Source organism: Ambystoma mexicanum, chromosome 2q (genome assembly GCF_040938575.1).
Source record: "Ambystoma mexicanum isolate Mex_15411 chromosome 2q, UKY_AmexF1_1, whole genome shotgun sequence".
NCBI lineage: Eukaryota > Metazoa > Chordata > Amphibia > Caudata > Ambystomatidae > Ambystoma > Ambystoma mexicanum.
The window spans coordinates 300,058,724-300,077,935 of record NC_090924.1 but is presented as its reverse complement, the minus strand read 5'-3'; the positions used below and the strand labels follow the sequence as shown (position 1 = coordinate 300,077,935).

The following is a 19,212-nucleotide window of genomic DNA, read 5'->3' as shown; positions in this document are numbered from 1 at the left end:
AGCAAAACTAACTAGGGTGCTTGTCATCTGTTGTGAAGTCCAACGCAATCAGTCTGTCCTCTGTCCAAAGCTAAACTGCACTGACTCTACCACTAAGACAAAACAACTAAAGTCTAGGAGAATGACTCCCCTCTCCTCCATAGGCTTGCCCGGCCGAAAAATATAATTCTAAGTTCGTTTTTGGGTATTTCTTGTATTAAGATATTCCTTTCCTTTAGGGGACTTTCCAAGTTTTTGGTTCCCCTTTTCCTTGCCTTTGTAAACTTGGCATTCTTGGCCCTTGAATTTCTCTTATTATGCTTTTCTCAAGTGTCTCTGAAAGTCACTCTTTCTCCGATAGCTCTGGCGAAGTAAAACCCCTCTTTATGTTGTTTCTGTTCTCAGTCTTCCTCTGGTTCTTTAGCTCCTCATGAGTAAGATATCCAATATAAGGATTTTCCTGTTCTAGTTTATTGATGCTTTCTTTGGGAGCAAGTATAAAAGACCCATCAGTTATTCTTATTCTCTTTGCTACTTCTTGTATAAGTGAGACGAGTAAAATGAGTCCCGTAATGATTCTCACTATCTTGATTCTCTCTTATATCACTATGACGAGTAGGAAAAGTCCTGTAATAAGTTTCACTCTCTCTGCTCTTTATTGTATCACTGGGATGAGTAGGATGAGTCCCTGGATGAGTTTCACTCTCTCGGTTACTTCTCGTATCACTGGGACTAAAAGGATGAGTCCAGGGATGGGTTTCATTCTCTCGATTCTTTCTCGTATCACTGGGATGAGTTTGATGCTGGTACTCGTTATACCTGTGTTTGCTCCCGGGTCTGCCGCCATCCCCGTTACCTTCTTTCTCACAGGTTGGTGTCACCGGCCCTGCATGCAGGATAGGGGCTTCTCTTCTTCAGGTCAGGACAGTTTTTGCTTTCCCACCGAATATCTCTGCTTCATGTCCATGTCTCAGCGCGGCCAGCATTACAGTATTTTCGGCCTTGTTGCCAGACTACACAGTTCACCTTTCATGAGTCACGCCACCACTCGAGTCTGACTCTTTCTCTTGGGATTTACTGCCGCTGCTCTCCTCTGCCTTCAGCTCTCTCACTGCTTCTGGCACACGCCAGCTAGTTGTTTCCTCTGTGCGGAGGATCTCCCGGTCTCGGTCAATTGACACAACACTGTTGATTTGTAACTCCCAAGTTTTACTTCTCGTTGCCATTGGTCCTTCTTCCCTTTTTATGACACACTGTTGGGTCCTCCCTAGCAGAGGATTATAGTCATTTTCCTCTTCTAGTTGAGCACTCTTCATTACTAGCTCATTCTTCCTTGTCACAGTATTGCTGGTTTCTAACCACTGAGCGATCGTTATTACTCGCTCACTCTTCTTCTTCTTCATGGTAGTTTTACGAGATATTTCTTCAGGTTGGATCTTGGATCCTATGGCACAATAATAGACAGTGGCTTAGTCTGCAGGGTCTTTCTGAAGCCTTGATGTTAGTGTTGGTCCAAAAGAGAGGGCCTTAAGGAGTTTCTCTGCGGAACAGGAGTCCTTGTCCCCAAGGTCCCGCTTGCCACCACCTCTAGGACTAATATTGCCTACCAAGCTCACCTCCCTAGTCTTAAAAAGAAAGGCTCCCACTTGGGGAGAAGTGACTGAATCTCATGATTCGTCACAGAAGACAGACAATAGTATTGACGGATGCCAGTAATAATGGTCTGGGTGCAGTTATAATGCAGATGGAGAATGGCAAGGAGTGCGTCATCGCATTTGAATCTAGGTTCCTCCAGGGTGCTGAATGAAACTACTCAACTATTGAGAAGGAATTCATAGCAATTAAGTGGTAATAGAGAATTGAAGTACATTTGTGTGGGGCTCAAGATTCATAGTCTGTTCAAACCACAAACCATTGAGGGAGATCTTAAAGACAAAGGGACTGGATAAAGTTTCCCCAAGGATAAGAAATGGATGATGCTGCTGCAGGAGTATGCGTTTGAAGTGGAATACATCCCTGGAAAGAAGAATTTACCTGCAGACTGCTCGTCACCTATAACGACATATGGTGGAACGGATTCCCAGGAGGATGGGGACGAAGGAGAAAATTGTGTTTTGAGTGTTTAGTAAAGCATGATTTCGAAGGATGAACGGGATTCCTGTCTGAAAGAGGATGGCGTGCTGAAGAGAGTGAAGGGGGAATTATTAGAGAAGGGGAGTGTACTGAAAGAAAGCATAGCAAGGACAAGTGTGAAGATATAGGACCCATTAGGGATTTTATGTATTGCAAGTGCTAGGGGAATGTGTCATGAGAGGTGACAGAGTGATACCTCCTTGTGGTGTGAGATAGAAGATTGAACATGTCGCCAATGATGGTCATCAAGGTATCAGAAATATTAAGCAGAGAGTGAGATCTGAATACTAGTGGCTTGGGTGTGACCTGGAGACTGAAAGAGTAATAATGATTGCATTTTGTGCAAAGTCAGTGAGAAAAGCCTTAACTCTAGGGAAGTTCCTATGATACAAATGTTTATTCCCAGCATGCCCTTGGATAGGGTTGGCATGGATATAATAGGTCCGGACCCTAGTCAGGGTATACCCCAATATTGTAATGTGTTAATTGACACACTGTCCAAGTGGGTGGAGGTGAATATCATCAAGATTATATCCATGTGATAAGTTTTATGTTTCACCGAGGACGTTTTTAGATAGGTAGGATGTCCTGAGGACATTCTAACTGATATCAGGATAGTTTATATCCAAGATACAGGAATATCTAAAAGAAAATGGCATAGTACAAATGTTCACATCAATATATCATCCCCACACCAATTGAGTAGCAGAAAGATGTAATAAGATCATAAGGATTGTATCTGGTGGGCCTCGGCTAACAATCAGGACTGTAGTGGGTAGAGTGACGACTTACAGGTTTTTAGCCACACTGCACCGTGGGGCTATCCTCTTTTGAGAAGGGAAGAGGAAGAAAACCCAACAGCAAATTGTGATCCCGTTGAAAAAGGTGAGATGGTTGGGGGCACATGATGAGAAGGCAAAATGCTATATCAATGAGAGACAAAGTTATAACAAGGAAATATATGATGGGAGAAACTGATTACAAGATAGAGAGCAAAGGAAGTGGAGTTTGTGAGAGTGAAGCTGCCATGTACACTTCGGAGAGGCTTAATGAAGTGGTCTCAACTGCAGACGGTGGTATGGGTATTGCATAGAGCTGTCAAGACAGAGGTTGGAAGAGACTGGAATTTGAATAGAGTAGCTAAGGTCAGGCAAGCCAAGCTTGCAGGAAAAGAGACCAAGTAAGAACTGGTGGTCACTGTGCAATGCAGAGACCCAAGAGAGGCTTTGGACGTCCAACCGATTTTAAAAATGATGTTGTTTCTTGATGAAAGGAAGATGTGCAGTATGCTGTACAGTTCCTGCTGGTAGATGGTGGAGTGGAATGCAGAATGTGGAAGTTGGAATGTGAGGGTGAGATCGAGAAGGAGAGAGTGATGAGTGGAAAGAGGACAGTTGGGAGAGTGTGTGTCATTCAGGAACTTCTGGTGTTGTTTTATATAGCGAAAGAGTTTTATTAAAAAATAAAGCCTCTTTGACATGTACCTGGTGTCCACAATCTTCACTGCAATGACCTATCATTAAAAGGTGTAAATAGCTGATCACAATATAACTTTTGAGAGAACCATTCGGCAAATATCTATTCAGTGGAGTGTTAAAACGTGTCCCTCTTACTGCTGTGCAATGCCCTCCTATTCAGTTTTCAAATTGTGGCCAGAAGGTTGGGCTAGCTGTCATCCCACTCCTAATTTGCATACCTCGTAATGTGGTCACTGGGAGAGGCCTCGAGAGACGGCTGCAGAATTGGACTGTGGCACGCCTGCCCTACTATAGGTCTGTCAGTTCGATGAAATTAGCAGTACTGGCAGGGAGTCACAAATCTAAATGCATAACCCGTATCCTACCTAAATTAAGGTGCTATAAGAGTGTCTGTAAGATTCCCGATTGGTGCTGAAAGGAGTTAGTGCTCGTGCACATGCCTGTGGAAGGCCGGAATAGTCTAATGTTGGTTGATTGGTGAGTTGTGGAAATTTGCCAGGGTCGTCATGTATCAGAAGGCCACCCTCCCCATCCCCATGCCTGCCTGTAGGCATGTTTCCGCATGTCATGCGTGAATGTCTATGCAATTTAAGATCAGTGCCCTGGAGTGGATGATGTTTCTGGATAACTGTATTGGCCTACCAAGATATCTGACAGGGTTTAATTAATCGCTGTTTAACCAAAAGGGTATCCGCAGGAATTCCGTTACTGCCACTGTTTTGCCAGTAAGAGAATTACCACTATTTTAACTGCACAGCCAAACTACAAGTATGTCCTTTAAGTAGAGGATTTTCTTCCAGCATCATGCTGGGTGTAAACCTGTGACTTTAAGGCCAAAATATTGGCAGAATTACTGTGGTAGAATTACTGCTTGTGGTAATTCCGTCGAAATCCCCATGTGGACTCCAAAAATGGGGATTAACACCACCCTATCACCGCTTGTAATCTCATAGTAAACCCACAGAACTAAGTGGCGTTAACGGTAAACGATCTTGGGGGTAATTCGGCAGGTTTACCATCGAATTACCAGAAAACTCAAAATGAGGCCCAGTGTAGGGTCTGGTTATTGTGTGAATTTTCAATGGAACACATGCAATGTATCATTAATGAAAATGCTAGGGGAGTAAACTTAGGTCCACAGGCAATGTAGCTTAAGACATAGAGCAGATTTAGAATCAGGCATACAGGCAAATCAAACATACATACTTAAGCAGAGGCCATAAAGATGAGGCGTAAAAACAAAGGGCAAGGCAGACAGAGGTAAAAGAGGAAAGACAGTCACAATAGCTTCAGGAGAGACAGGCAGAGCAGCTACGGGGGAAACCACAAGAAGGAACTGCTGAGCAAACGGCAACATGTTAAAAAAGTGCACCCCGAGAAGGACATGGGTAAATAAAGTCACAATATAAGGCCCCAACGGGAAAATTACATCATTATATCAATTGAAAAGTATATTTTCTGCCATAATGATTCATTAATACACAAATATATTAACCAGTAGTTTAGAAAACTGTACTTCTGCTCTTTTATTCCAAAAACTGTTTTGTAAAATAAAATCAAAAAACAGAATGTAACATAGCTAAGGTCAAAATGGCAACACAGTATCAATAAAATGTAGTTGTGTCATTCACATGCATCATACACTGCGGGAGTTGTGATCCCACATGCGTCCTGAACAGGGTCTGCGTGTGCTGGGCTCGCTATCAAGCCTAGGATGATTGGTTCCTAGTAGTTCCGCTGACCTATTGGAATGGGATGTGAGTGGGGATCTATCTTTGGCACATGAAGATGCTGCTACCACCCTTATCTGTCCCGAATTACCCAAATGCTGTGTAGCACTCAACCTGAGGACAAGAGAATGGCAAGCTGAGTAACTTGGGTGAGTTACCCTTGGGTGGGACTGGGCTGGTGTAGGTTCTCCCATTGCCCTGGGAACGGGTCATGGTTAGCATGGCATATATACCTGATCTCACAGGGCGAAGAGGGTTTGGGAATTGTGGAAGAATTCTGGGGGATCCACCTCCAGAAAGTTTTTCACCTGGCTTGTGGGAGTCACTTACTCTCATACTCCTTCCGCTATCCACTTGCGTCCCCTGAAATGTGACTTCATCCTAAAAAGCTTTTAGCAGGCAGGTGCACTTTTGTGGATCCCCCCCAACCCTAAAAGGCTTTTAGCAGGCAGGTGCACTTTTGTGGATCCCCCCCAACCCTATAAAGCTTTTAGCAGGCAGGTGCACTTTTGTGGATCCCCCCCAACCCTAAAAGGCTTTTAGCAGGCAGGTGCACTTTTGTGGATCCCCCCCAACCCTATAAAGCTTTTAGCAGGCAGGTGCACTTTTGTGGATCCAGCAAACTACGCGTCTGCCTGCCGTGGCCGCTGTGCCCAACAGGTCTGACCCTGCCGGGTGCAGCGCCCATGGTACAAAGACTGTTCCTGGAAGCGTTTCCGAGTCCCCACTCCCATAGAGTCTGGGAATGGGGACTTACATTTTACCGGCGCCTGACATCCCGAGCACCGGTAAGTCAGGCGCAGGTAACATTTTAGAAGTCCGGCGATAACCCGCTGGTAGCACCGGCAGGGTTACCTCTGAATTCGTAATGTGGCCCAATGAATGTAAATTGGGCAGCAATGAGCAGGGCATTCAATATGGCGGGGTGATACCACAATATAATAAATCCATCAATTCCATTCTGCGGTTTGGAATACTGAGCAATGCCTCACCTGTAAAGCAGCGTACCACATGAGCCAGTCCAGACGATACTGGAATGGACTTAGAAAGCAAGGACTCCTCTTTAGATCGCCTGGTTTGCATTTAAACTCATATTCTTCCCACACAGCGCTGGGGTCGTCATGGTTCGGGTGCGATGTTCCTTGCAGAATGATCTCCGTTCTCACTTTTGTAACCCTACAAGATCAATAACGGAATATTACTTTTCAAAAATGATAGCTTCCCTAATGTTGCTGAATAAGGCCTCATGCAACAAAAATGTATAAGGAAAGGTACCAATATATTCTTACATAAAGTGTTTACAATTAACGTGATGCCACTTCAATGGTTAACAGAAAGGGTAAGGTACCAGTACATGTTAAATGTTGGGAGTGGGAAGTGAGGTCACATCAACATCTGAAAAGTACTTACTCTATTAGATAAACTCCATCTGTACAGTACTGTAAGAGCCAGCCAGCGGCCCAATGTATATTCTCAATAGTGTCTGCTGAGGTGTCCTAGAGCTACTCTTGGACTCAACCTTCCATTTCCCAAAGCACCTCCACCATCCTCTGCCCAGCTTGACATTTTCAAAGAAACCAGTTCTGTGACTCTGAGGCGATAAAGGAATGCGACATACAGTCTATGTTATGTTAAGAATATTTTATACTGCACTCATCACCACCGCTAGTGTTCTTAATGTTCCAAGGCTCGTCTGGAAAGGGGAGTATTGTGTATCCAACCAGAACTGTTTTTTTAGTGGAAAAGGCAACGGGTTGAGAGGGAAGGAAAAGCAGGAATAAGGGATACGGAAATAGAATTCTGTCCATTTTAAATTGAGATATCAAACTTTGACACACTCACCAATCGAGAGCCCAACTCTATAAACAGAAATGAACTATTCAATGCTGGAACCCAAGGAGGGAGGTCACAGAGCTTGAACATTGAGGACTGGGTGAGGCTCTGTGGGAAGTATTTTGCACATGTGCTTACCTTCCCTTGCCAGCCACATTGTACTGCACTTAGACCAATATGCATGCCTTCTCTACTTCTCGAAATATATGTAACTTTCTGTTTCTTTGTTTATTTGAAACTTATATTTTATTGATTTTGTAAGGACAGAATGCATGAGTATCTCATAAACAAACACCTTATAATTCCCCACCCCCCCCTCAACTCCTTCCCTTCCTTTGGCTGCTCAACCGTTCCGGGTTGTTCAATGTGATTTTGTCTCCCTCCCTTGATCAGCAGTGTGTGACAAATTGAGGGAATTTGCCCCTACTCCCCAAGGGGGAGCCCTCATACCCCCATGAAGCTGGGGAGGTGAGCCTGCTCCACAGCACCCTCCCTAGCGGTTGAGGCAAGTGGGACCTCACCGTATAGACAACCCTTCTGGGGACAAGGGCTCCCATTCCCATGTGGAACTCCCTTATGAAATCCAGGTGATGGCTTATATGGACTTACATAATACACTCGAATCTTATCAGGTTCATAAAGATGAAGTGAACCTATATCATGAGCAACAAGAAACTGAGACTATCCCGTTAAATCTGATTCTCCAATGGACTGTGCCGCGAGAAGTCTGAAAAGGGAGGAGATGCCAAATGACCAACGAGAGGTGGCAGAAAGCTGACAGAGACCGAGAGAACGAGGGGAAGCCCCCTGCACATAGTAGAGCAAAAGGAGGTGGGTCTGTCACAGAATGCAGGGCCCTCGTAAGCCAGACCAGCTCCGACACGGAGCGAGAAACGCTGGATGGCCAGCATGTGAGAGTGAAGGGTACAGTGGAACAGAGTTTGGTGGTGATGTGAAAGACTGCTGACGGGAGAAAGCAACTCCAAATCCGAGCCACAAAGCCAGTGATATCCCTAAGGCGGAAGGTTGAAGAGAGAGAAAAAAATACTTTGCTACTTATCAAGATGAAGGACGAGAGGAAGGGGGCTAAGGCTTCTAAGAATAAACTGGCAATATTAGAGGTTATTGCCCCTCCTACAAAGATTGGAAATAATGGAGACAACCTTGAATCTACAGTAGTGGAGATATGGCGGGCATGACTCCACTGATGTTGAAAACTGTAGATTAACTAAGAGGGAAAACATAGAAAAAGAAAAACAAACATGGACCAAAAAGGAAAAGCTTTAACTAATAAATCGCTGGAAGAGCTCTCCATACCTACTACTGCCCAACCAATTGCTACTTCTCTAAAAGCCACTCCCTCTAAAAGAGTAAGAAAGCGACAGGCTAGAAAGGAGAAAAGATTGGCTTTGAGATCAGGCAACTTAACCTCATGGCTAGTGGGTGGTGCGATTCCTCAGTATAAACCACCAAAAATATCTAATGAAACTTTGGATATCAGTACAAGCTCAACTGATTTTGATCAAAGTGCTAATGTAAATGATAGCAGTATAGAGTCTATTGAATCCCCGAAACAGAGATATGTGAAGAGTAGAGTGGGCCCTGCTGGACTAAAAACTTCAGTGGATCCAATAAGCACGGCTAAAGGTAGTGCCAAAGTTGTTCAATTGCCTAAACAAAATCTTCACTATATCCGCAGGGTGGAAGAGACAATCCAAACCAATAAATAGAGGCATACTGCTCCAGATTCTTCATTCTCAAATTATGCTGCGAGTACTGAAAAGCCGTGATTTTAAGTTTGTTGACCTACGGCTGAAAGGAAGAACAGAAGTCCATTGTTATTCTGAGGCTGTTGTGACACTTATAAGGGGTGTTAAAGCTGGGCTCAAGAAATTTGGCTATGAGCTAGATGCTACTGAAGCTCCTAAAAAACAGCCTAAACCACAAGGACCAAAAACTGAGGGACAAGTGATGGGGTGTAATCAGAGAAATCCCTCAGAAACAGATGAAGTTATCAAGTCGCATGGGGAATGGTTGTGCTCCTTTCTGCCCCTAGTAAACAAGCAAGGATGAGCTAAATTTAGTATAATCTCATGGAATACTCGGGGACATAGCTATTTATTCCGTGAGAATGGCTCCTTTAAGCTGCGGGGGGCAAATGATGCTATTTTTATGCAAGAAACATGGCCCCTTAAATCTCCTGTTTTTGATGGGTACAAGACTTATTTTAGGAAAGTAAATAGGGGCATGAATGGTAGACCATATGGAGGACTTGCCATCCTGATTCGTAATCTTATAAAGTTCTCTGAATATGTTGTAATAGATACTGATGACAATATGCTTATTGCTGAGATCAATATATCTGGTCTCAAGATCATACTTGTGAATGTTTACGATCCTCCTGGACATGATCTTACATTGTCTATACAATTGAGTATATTTTCCTGTTTGACTGCAATGCATGCAAAAGAAGGTGATGCTCACATTGTCTTGGGAGGGGACATAAATGCCCCCGCCTATATAATGTGAATGGTAATGAAGGAGATGGTAGAATTTGCTATGAAGGTGTCATTAAATCTGAAAGGTGGAGGAATTTCCTACGTTAGGCTGAACTGTCTATGACCAATGACTTTGGGAAGAAGGATCATAGAGCTGAAGTTACTTGGACAAATGGTACTAGTTCCTCCACTATTAACTATATTTACCTCAGTAGTCGTCTTTTTGACATGAAGAATCAATTTGATGTCCAGGCGACTTCCTATAGTGACCACTCAATTATATCATGTAGGCTTGAAATGAATATCATAGAACAATCAAGAATCGATAATATTGGGGAAGTGAAACTATTGGGTAAAGGAAATCAATTGGGGTGGTCAAATATAAACCTCACCAAAGCAAGATTGTGGTGTAAGTGTAACTAACAAAACTCTTACTGGTATGATGGCAGATGAAATTACTGAGTGGCTAAAGAGTAATATGTATAAAAAGATGGCTGTGGGAGGTAAACTAACGCCGCTATCGGGGAAGCAACAATATACTGTTCCTTATGATAAAATCATAAACAAAGAGAAGAAAAAGATGAGAAAAGCCATAAGAATTGGGAAGTATACCAGTACTAATGTAATTTCTTTCTCTCTGCTGAAAAGAAAAATAAAGAATAAGTATATAAATTGAAGAAATCGAGAGAAAACGTAACCTGGCAATCAATGGTTAAAATATTATTGTCTGGTGATACAAAAAGACTGTGGGCAAACTATAGAGCACTAAATGACAATGGAAATCAGCAATTATTGTGCTGTATAGATAAATATACTTGGGCTGCCTGTCATGTGGATAAATTCAAAGGGGATTTTGTACCATTAGAAAAAAAAACAATAACAAACTATGAGATCCTACGTTAAGGACATTGTTGACATCATAAAACAACTTAACACCCCTAGGGCACCAGGCCCTGATGGGCTCTGCAACGCAGTGATAAAACAGAATATTGACATCTGGGCAGATATTTTGATGTCTATGTATGAAAAATCTTGAGATCTGGAGTTATGCCCAACTCCTGGAAAACCTCAATAATGATATCTATCTTTTAAAATGGGAACAGAAATCTTGCAGGCAATTATCGCCTACTGGCTCTTACGGATGTACCCAGCAGGATTTTCTGTATGCTAGCCCTTAAAGAAATAAATGCATGGGTGACAAGTAAAAACATTCTTAATAAAGCCCAAACAGGCTTTCAAAAAATCCATTCTACGGTTGACAACATACTCATGGTTAATACACTAATTGAACAGACAAAAACCTCTAAGGAACTACCTCTATACATTCTATATGTAGACTTCTCCTCTGCGTTTAAAATTGTCAAAAGGCAGTTGTTGTGGGAACAATGTGAATGAATGGGGATGCCCACACATTTGTTATGCATCTGTAGACTTATGTATGAGAATAACACCACTAATGTTAGACTGAATAACATGGGACTTGTATCAGACCCCATCCCAGTCAGATTGGGGTTAAGACAGGGATGCTTTCTGGCACCCATGTTTTTCAATCTTTTCTTTGCAGACTTTGGAGAGATTTTTTCTGAGGGGATGAATGCTTTCCCACGTATTGGTACACACAAGATGGGTGGATCTGCTATGCGGATGACATTATTATAATTGACAACACATACATTGGCATCTGCAACAGTGCAAAAGCAGTCTCCTCCTACGCAAAAAAGAACGGGCTAAAAGTGAACATTAATAATACAAAATGTATGGCCTTTGGAACAAAGAGATGTAACAAAACCGCTATCCACTGTGACATTGGTGCTATTAGAAGGGTTGACTCTTACAAATATCTAGGCCAGGAGATTGAGTCAAATAAAAATGGGGAAAAGGGACCCCTACATGCAAATAAGAGAGCGAAGGCTCTATCTACAATGGGAGTTATTTCTTCTTTTTCTAGAAAAAAGGCTGGATATAGCCTATGTGGAATACTATCCATCTACAAGTAGAAATTGGCTGTTGCCTTTCTGTATGGGTTAGAGGCTTCCTATAGAGATTGGACAGTATGGGCTAATAAGATTGAAGGCTGTATCTGGCAAAGAATTCTGGGAGTGAGTAATTATACCCCTATAGAGGCCATCCGGGTGGAAATGGGAATAATCTCCCTCGCCACCTTGATTAAACTCAACAGAGCAAAGCTATACATAAAGATTATGTTTGCACCTCCTGATTCCTTCTTATCAATATTTAGTACGACTTTGGAAAGCGGGACTAATAAGACCTTGAATAAGTTCAAATCTATCAATGAATGTTATTTTGAAGAATTATGTTGGAACCCCTAGATGGGAATATGGTGAAGGTGTGATGCTAAAATCATTGAAAAAGGATGCAGAAGAATTTGACTGGTGTAAAAGCCACAAGAAGGTGGCAAGAATGAAATCATTGACCACATTTGCTAAAATGCCTTGTAAATATAAAGAAATGCAAAGTCATTTGAATCTTTGCCCATCATTAATAACACGAAGGATATTCATGGATATTAGGTTTAATAGATTTGATATCCTGGAAATTAGAGGTGCATGGATAGGTATCCCAGCAGGTGAAAGAACATGCCGAATTTGCTGTGATAAACAAGAACTCGAATCAGCTTGGCATGTTCTTACCAGATGTACGGGAATGACTACTATATATGAACAACACTATTCCAACCTTGTAGAAAATATGTATGAAATCACTAGCAAATCCTTTTGGCTTAGATGCTTAGCAGGATATAGTCGTAGTAAGATTGTCGCAATAACACAGGTAGAGAGATGTGCTGACAAGAAATTTCATCAGTTTGAGACTGATGTCAGGCTGCTTGAAGAGCTTGATAACAACTAATTCCTTCATATAACTGATAAATCCTATTTCTTTTCATAATTTAAGATGGTACATTTTTCTCTTTTTCCTTATTACTGACTTAGCATTTTAAAGGTTAGATGAACATTGTTATCTCTCTACTATTCCTCTTGATTCTCAGCATTTTCTTTGTATTAAGGTATTTATGGATGAATATGAATATATGATGCAATATGGAAGATGTATTTATTTAATGTGTAAAAGTTTTGCTTGTTTTCTTCTGTTCAAAACTGTCTACACAATAAAACATTTTTTTTAAAAAGTGAACCTATATCAGGAGCAACAAGAAACGGAGACGACCCCGTTAAATCTGAATCTCCAATGAACTGTGCCAATGAGACTGAAAAGGGAGGAGATGCCAAATGACGAACGAGAGAGGGCGGAAAGTCGAGAGAGACCAAGAGACCAAGAGAACCAGGAGAAGCCCCCTGCACATAGTAGAGCGAAAGGAGAGCCCAAACGAGACTCATTATATTAAATAAAACTTGTCCCAGTGTTCAAGTTACTCCGATAACCCAGAACTGTGTTAATGAGATAAGGAGAGCCACAAAACCACTAAGTGGGAGAGAAATATGTTGGACGTTTGTTATCCGTGGAAAAATAATAGATTTAAGATATATATATATATATACTCAATGAAAAAAGGACGTTATGGTTAAGTTGCACTAATAAAAACGTATGAAATTCAATGAAAAAACTTTGTTAAAGGGACATTATGGTTAGTTTGCACTAATAAAACACAAAATTCACCATTTATGGTAAGCTAAGCAACCTTAACTCGCGCCACCACCGTGCACTGCTAAGACTAACACCCAGGACATCAAAGATGACATCACAAAGAGGACACCTTTTCGTACTCATTATCCATTACCAATCTAGTACACAGTACATACTTGGAAGAATTTCATCAAAACTGCTATTTATCTTAAAAATGGCATCAGTTATTGCCATCCCTCCTCCCCAAGAGCCACCACCAGCTGAAGGACCTGCATAACAGAATAAAGCACAGTACTTTCAAAGACAATGAACAGGACCAAGAAGATGAGGTAGAGTAAGTGCCTACTTCTAGCACCAAGATCGAATCATGGGTGTGCCAGTTCTTTGCTACTGTTGGGAGTGTACCAAAGGTAAAGCTACCAAAGTGAAATGCACTGAGTGCAATGTTGTACTCAGTCGCAGACTACCTGGACAGTACTGCTTTGGGACCACCTCCATGCGCCACCACACCAAATCCAATGGCCGCAATGCTCTCAGAAAGGTTGTTCCTTTCTCAGCAGGTAGTAAGCTGTCTTCCTCCACCTCATCTTGCTCAACAAATACTGTAACCACACTGCCTGATGTCTGCGGTCTTTGGCATTTTATAAATAAATAAATAAGGCTATGGACCTTTATAGTCCATTGCAGCCCCTGAAATGGGGGATAAAGGCCATTAGCACCCCTGGATCCCAAAGCGGGAACCCAGAGTGCTAAAACAGATTTTTCTTCCTCTGGCCTCTGGCGCCCCGCTGTAGGAAAGAAAATCCTTTTCCAAGACAGCCGGCATGGAAGGAGAAGACGGGGCTCCGTACACAGCCCCTCTTCCCCTGCCATGGCAGCCTGCAAAACCCTATGAACATATTACCACAAGCACTTTTTTTTCCTTTCAAACCTATCCTACATTCGAATAACTTTACCACATAGCCGGTCCCAGGTACTTTATCCACTTTAACACAATGTTTTGTCCCTAGTGGTCATGGCCAGTAGCTATATTGTCCGCGTCATGACCTTATGCCATGACCCAGACAATCTGGCCACTGCCCACGGCCACAGGCTATACCTCAGTCACCAAAGGTATATGACTATTTTTTGTGCCTACATTATGACACTTGTCAAAAAATAAAACGCGGGCACATTTGCCAAACCATGCTTTCATGTCCTTGCCAATGCTCCTCATGAGTTTGCTCGAAATCCGCCCATGTTTTATTTTTTTAAAAGTGTCAAAATGTATATACATACAATAGTCATATAACTTAGCCCCCACTTGACAAAATCCATTCAGTCTTTACACAAACATTGAAGGTTGGGTCTATAATCTTTCTCAAAACATGTGTCCATATCCGTCAAATAGCAACAGAGTTATTTCGCCTCCTCTGGAGAAAATCATTTATATCTAGATCCAAAATAGTTTTGCCAAATGTTGTGCAGATTGGTCAAATAACACCACATTTATATGCCTTTACAATATTTTGGGGACCACCCTCTAACTGGGCCCCCTCTTGACATGATCCCACAAAACATTTCTAGAATAACATTGCAAAATTACATGCAGTTTCATTGAGTGGCGCAAAAGTTATAAGCCATCCAAAAACTGGTTTTCCCCAACCCTGTAATGCAGAAATAGGTACAGATGTCCTAGGACATCTGAAGTGTCCATGAACACCACAGGGCTGCCCCAGGACATCTAGAGTGTTTTCGGACTGTCGGGCGGATGAAACAACCATTTTTTTGGCTTCTTTGCCATATTCCATCCCATCCTCATCCCCCCACATCCCCAGAGATTGTTTGTGAGTTTGACAAGTGCAATGTTGCTTTTTTAAAAAAATTTCACCGCGTTGTCTGCAGTCCCCAAAAAGTCAGCAAATCCAAGATGGCAGGCGTTTTAGGAAAACCGACGCATTTCATGTTTTCTCAACACCCAATCAGCAGCCGCGTCCCGATGTCCGCGGACCACGCAAAAGTCTGCAAATTTGACCGCAGACCGAACAGGGAAGTGAGTCCGCGGAGCGGACAATACTATCACTAATTTTTTTGCCTTATGTTTTGGCCATTTAAAATAAAACTACTGTACGGATTTTCACCAAATTAACAAAAGCACGCTTTTGGGACCAAGTCACCGCTCCTGCCGCAAATTTGGTGAAAATCCCTCCAGCGGTTTGGGCTGTAGGCGTGACAGAATTTTTTCTCCATTCAGTCTATGGGAAAAAAAGAAATTTTGGGACCCCCCCTATAACTTTGCCCCCCCCGGACCAAACCTCACCAAACATTGCATAAAAATTCAGAGTGGGCCATATACTTACATATGCAAAGTTTGGTGAGGGGGGAGAGCGAAGTCATAAAACACCAAAAAAGGGCTCTTCCTATGGGTTTAGCAACTTAACCATAACTAAATGGCCGCTACTGCAGGCCATGTAAAAAAAAAATATATATACATATTTTGACTATGTACAGGCACGTCTAGATCTAGACAAGTTTGTCCGCATGATCAAACTTAAGAAATTCTTCTCTATAAATCCTACTGTGATCAAGCCCTCTGTCTCTCGTACAGACCGTACTGACCTTCTTATTTCCGATATTCCATCTCTTATGGATTTGGCCTGTCTTGAAGATTTCCAGTTTGATCCCTTAAATGCTGACCTCACTGATTTTGACATCAATCCTAACTGGGACGTTCATACTAAACTCAATGATAAATCTAAATTTAATCCTCAGTTTCCGGTTGGTGGATGTATTGAATCATTTTATGATTTGTGTGTTAGTGATCTTAGAAAATTACGGAGGACTGTCTTCAGTAATAAACATAATCTGACAACTTCCCAGCTTATGGCCATTGGTGAACTGCAAAGTCTATCAAATGTTGTTATTAAGCAGGCCGATAAGGGGTCGAACATTGTGGTTCAGGACAGGGTCCATTATGTTACCAAGGCCAATCGTCAATTTAAGGATTGACTGTGTTATGCCCAATTATCAAAAAATCCTTTTGGTGATATACAGTCTGAACTTAATAACCTCTGCACTAAGTGGGTTGATATTGGCTTAATTGAGGGTGATACTGTTAAATTTCTTGTTCCCTCTTGCCACACTGTACCCACCATTTATTTTCTCCCTAAAACCCACAAATCTCTTACTCATCCACCTGGGAGACCCATTGTGACTTTATGTGGTTCTTTGCTTGAGCACCTCGCCCAGTTCATTGATGAAACCTTATTTCCCTTTGTTTCTGTTTTACCTTCTTATTTGCGGGACACTAAGGATTTTTTGCAACACATCACCAATACACCTTGGGAGGATGGTCTTGTTTTGGCAACCGTCGAAGTTGTTTCCCTGTACACCTCCATTGATCATCAAGTGGGAATGGGAGCTTGCAAATACTTTTTGGATACCCGCTCATTGAATCACTATGGCCATAGTTCCATGATTTTGGAAATGTTGTCTTTTTGCTTGACCAACAATGTTTTTCTGTTTGAGGGTTCCTTCTTCCGGCAGGTAAGGGGGACTGCTATGGGCAGTACCTTCGCCCCTTCATACGCAAATCTAACGATGGGGTGGTGGGAGGCTACCTTTCTCAGTGATTTGCTCGCATCCCGTTTTTCCACACAAATTGTCGCCTGGTGGCGCTATATTGACAATGTTTTTGTTATATGGAAGGGTACTGAAGCTGACTGGCAATTGTTTGTGCAATGTATAAATACAAACATGGTTAATCTACGCTTTACCGAATGCCATAGTACCACTGAAATTGTTTATCTTGATGTGGTTGTGACCCTTGAAAGATCTGGTTTTCACACAGCACTACATAAAAAACCCTCTAACACCGGTCTACCTCTGCATACCACTAGTTGCCATCCATTGTCATGCAAACACAGTATTCCTTATGGTGAATTCATTCGCTATAGGAGGAACTGTACAGACCTGGCATCTTTTGATTATCACTGTGCCCAAGCAGCTTTGAATTTTGTAAAACAAGGATACGAGCGCAGAACTATAGAAATGGCCTATACCAAGGCCCGTGGACTGTTTAGGGATCAACTATTGCATGGTACTAAGTCCGATCGGACTACTACTGATGATGAACCTAGACTTATTGTCTCGTTTGATAATGCTTCTAACCATGTCCGCAGAATTGTTGAACGACATTGGCGTGTTCTCATTTTAGATAAATATCTATGCCCACTTCTCTCTAAACGTCCCATCATCACATACAAAAGAGTACCCTCGCTTAGAGACAAACTAGTATCTAGCTTTGTCACCCATTGACAAAAGTTCTTCTCTCACCAATTGGTTGGCGGTCTCCCCCATAGGCTTCACCAAATGTTTTAAATGTAAAGCCTGTGCTCATGCCACTGTATGAAAATCTTTCATACATCCAGTCACCAAATGCAATCAGATCATTAAGCATTCTATGAACTGTGATACTGTTTTTGTGGTCTACGTTCTCTCATGTCCCTGCATGAAGTGGTATGTTGGGAGTACCACATGCAAGCTTAAATTAAGGACCTTGCAGCACCTCAGGGCGATCAAAAACTCGGATCCCGCATACCCTATGGCCAAACACTTCATGCAGACAAATGGAAATGACCTAAATTTGCTCACATTTTTCGCAGTGGCACATGTCCCTATCCATCCAAGGGGTGGAGACCGTGTTTTAAAGCTCAGACAATTGGAGACAAGATTTATTTTGGACTTCGATACCAAGTTCCCCAATGGTCGCAACCTTGATGAGGAGCTATATACTTTTTTGGGCACTTGAGGTCCACCATTATACCTACATGGGTCTGCCTTCCCCCTTTTTCTTGATATTCCATATCTTATTTCACTGCTTGTTTTGAGCTGCTCTTTCCCCTTCTATTTTTAAAGTTCTGTTCACTGCTCTATCCTTGGCCATTTAGTATTACCTTTTCTCCACCTTATTTCATTGGTGGTTCTACCAGTTCAATTTGTTGGAGACCGGTATTGGTCTCACTTTTCAGCTGCTGTAGTCACGACCTTCTAGGAAATTAGCTTTATTTTTAAAATATTACCTGTAGTCCTTGGTTTTTACAATGTTTATTCATTGTTTCTATTCCTTTATTGTGATTTTTTGGTTGAATTTCAGTGACAGTGTACCACAGCTCATGCACATTTTTTGAAATTTTGGGCTGTACCTTTGAGATTTGCCATTTCATTTTCAGTTGTTCTGTCAGGTTGACTTTTGCTGTTAATTCATGTTATCAAGTATGTACTGTATAGGGTAGAGTTGTATTTTGCACATGCAGCTATTGCTATTTTGGCTTTGCTTTTCTGCACAGGTTGCTTCTTTCATGTACTGTACTGTTAAGAGATGCATTTTGCAATTTATGCACATGTTTAAGCTGCTATTCTGCTTATTTGCACAAGCTCATGTTGCTAACTTTGGCTTGCACTTGCACTTTATGCCTTCCATCTCTAGTCCCAGTATGATATACTGCTTGGGTTTTAACTTTTTTATACATGCATCAGCTGTTTTTATCCTGACATAGATTTGACCTAGGCTGTTTTTATACCATCCATGTATTTTATTCTACTCTACGTGTAACCCTCATCTAACTTTTTCAGTGCACTATGTACTTATTGTGTGTGTAATTGTCCTTTTTCGACCAGGAATCCTCAGTGGAACTTGGGGTGCATTCGGTTTGGTTCATGTGGCTTAGCCCATTCCTTTGGTTGCCTCCCTTATTTTCTAAGGTTGTCTCCATTATCTGTGCACTTTGCACCTCATTTTTTGACTTACTTTGCTCTTGGCTTCAGTATGGGTTGTTTTCTGCCTCCCCATTACAATATGGCTGCCATTGAATCCATGCCTCCATACATCCTTCGCTCCATTGACACAGTGAAAGGACTACATGATTTTATAACTATGCTTTGGTCCTTTTTTCCTTTACGTGACCAAGCGCTCAGTTG

General features: G+C 42.0%; 1 protein-coding gene across 4 annotated transcripts in view; it reads right to left on the bottom strand.

Annotated features, from left to right (window-relative positions):
- The window catches only part of LMF1 (lipase maturation factor 1), a 2,253,577-nt gene that overhangs the window by 200,741 nt on the left and 2,033,624 nt on the right, over nucleotides 1–19,212 (bottom strand). For all 4 annotated transcript variants that reach the window (XM_069647258.1, XM_069647257.1, XM_069647260.1 and 1 more), the window contains one exon: nucleotides 6,313–6,496. In XM_069647258.1, the coding sequence (XP_069503359.1) occupies nucleotides 6,313–6,496 (184 nt within the window). The remainder of the gene's footprint in view (nucleotides 1–6,312; nucleotides 6,497–19,212) is intronic.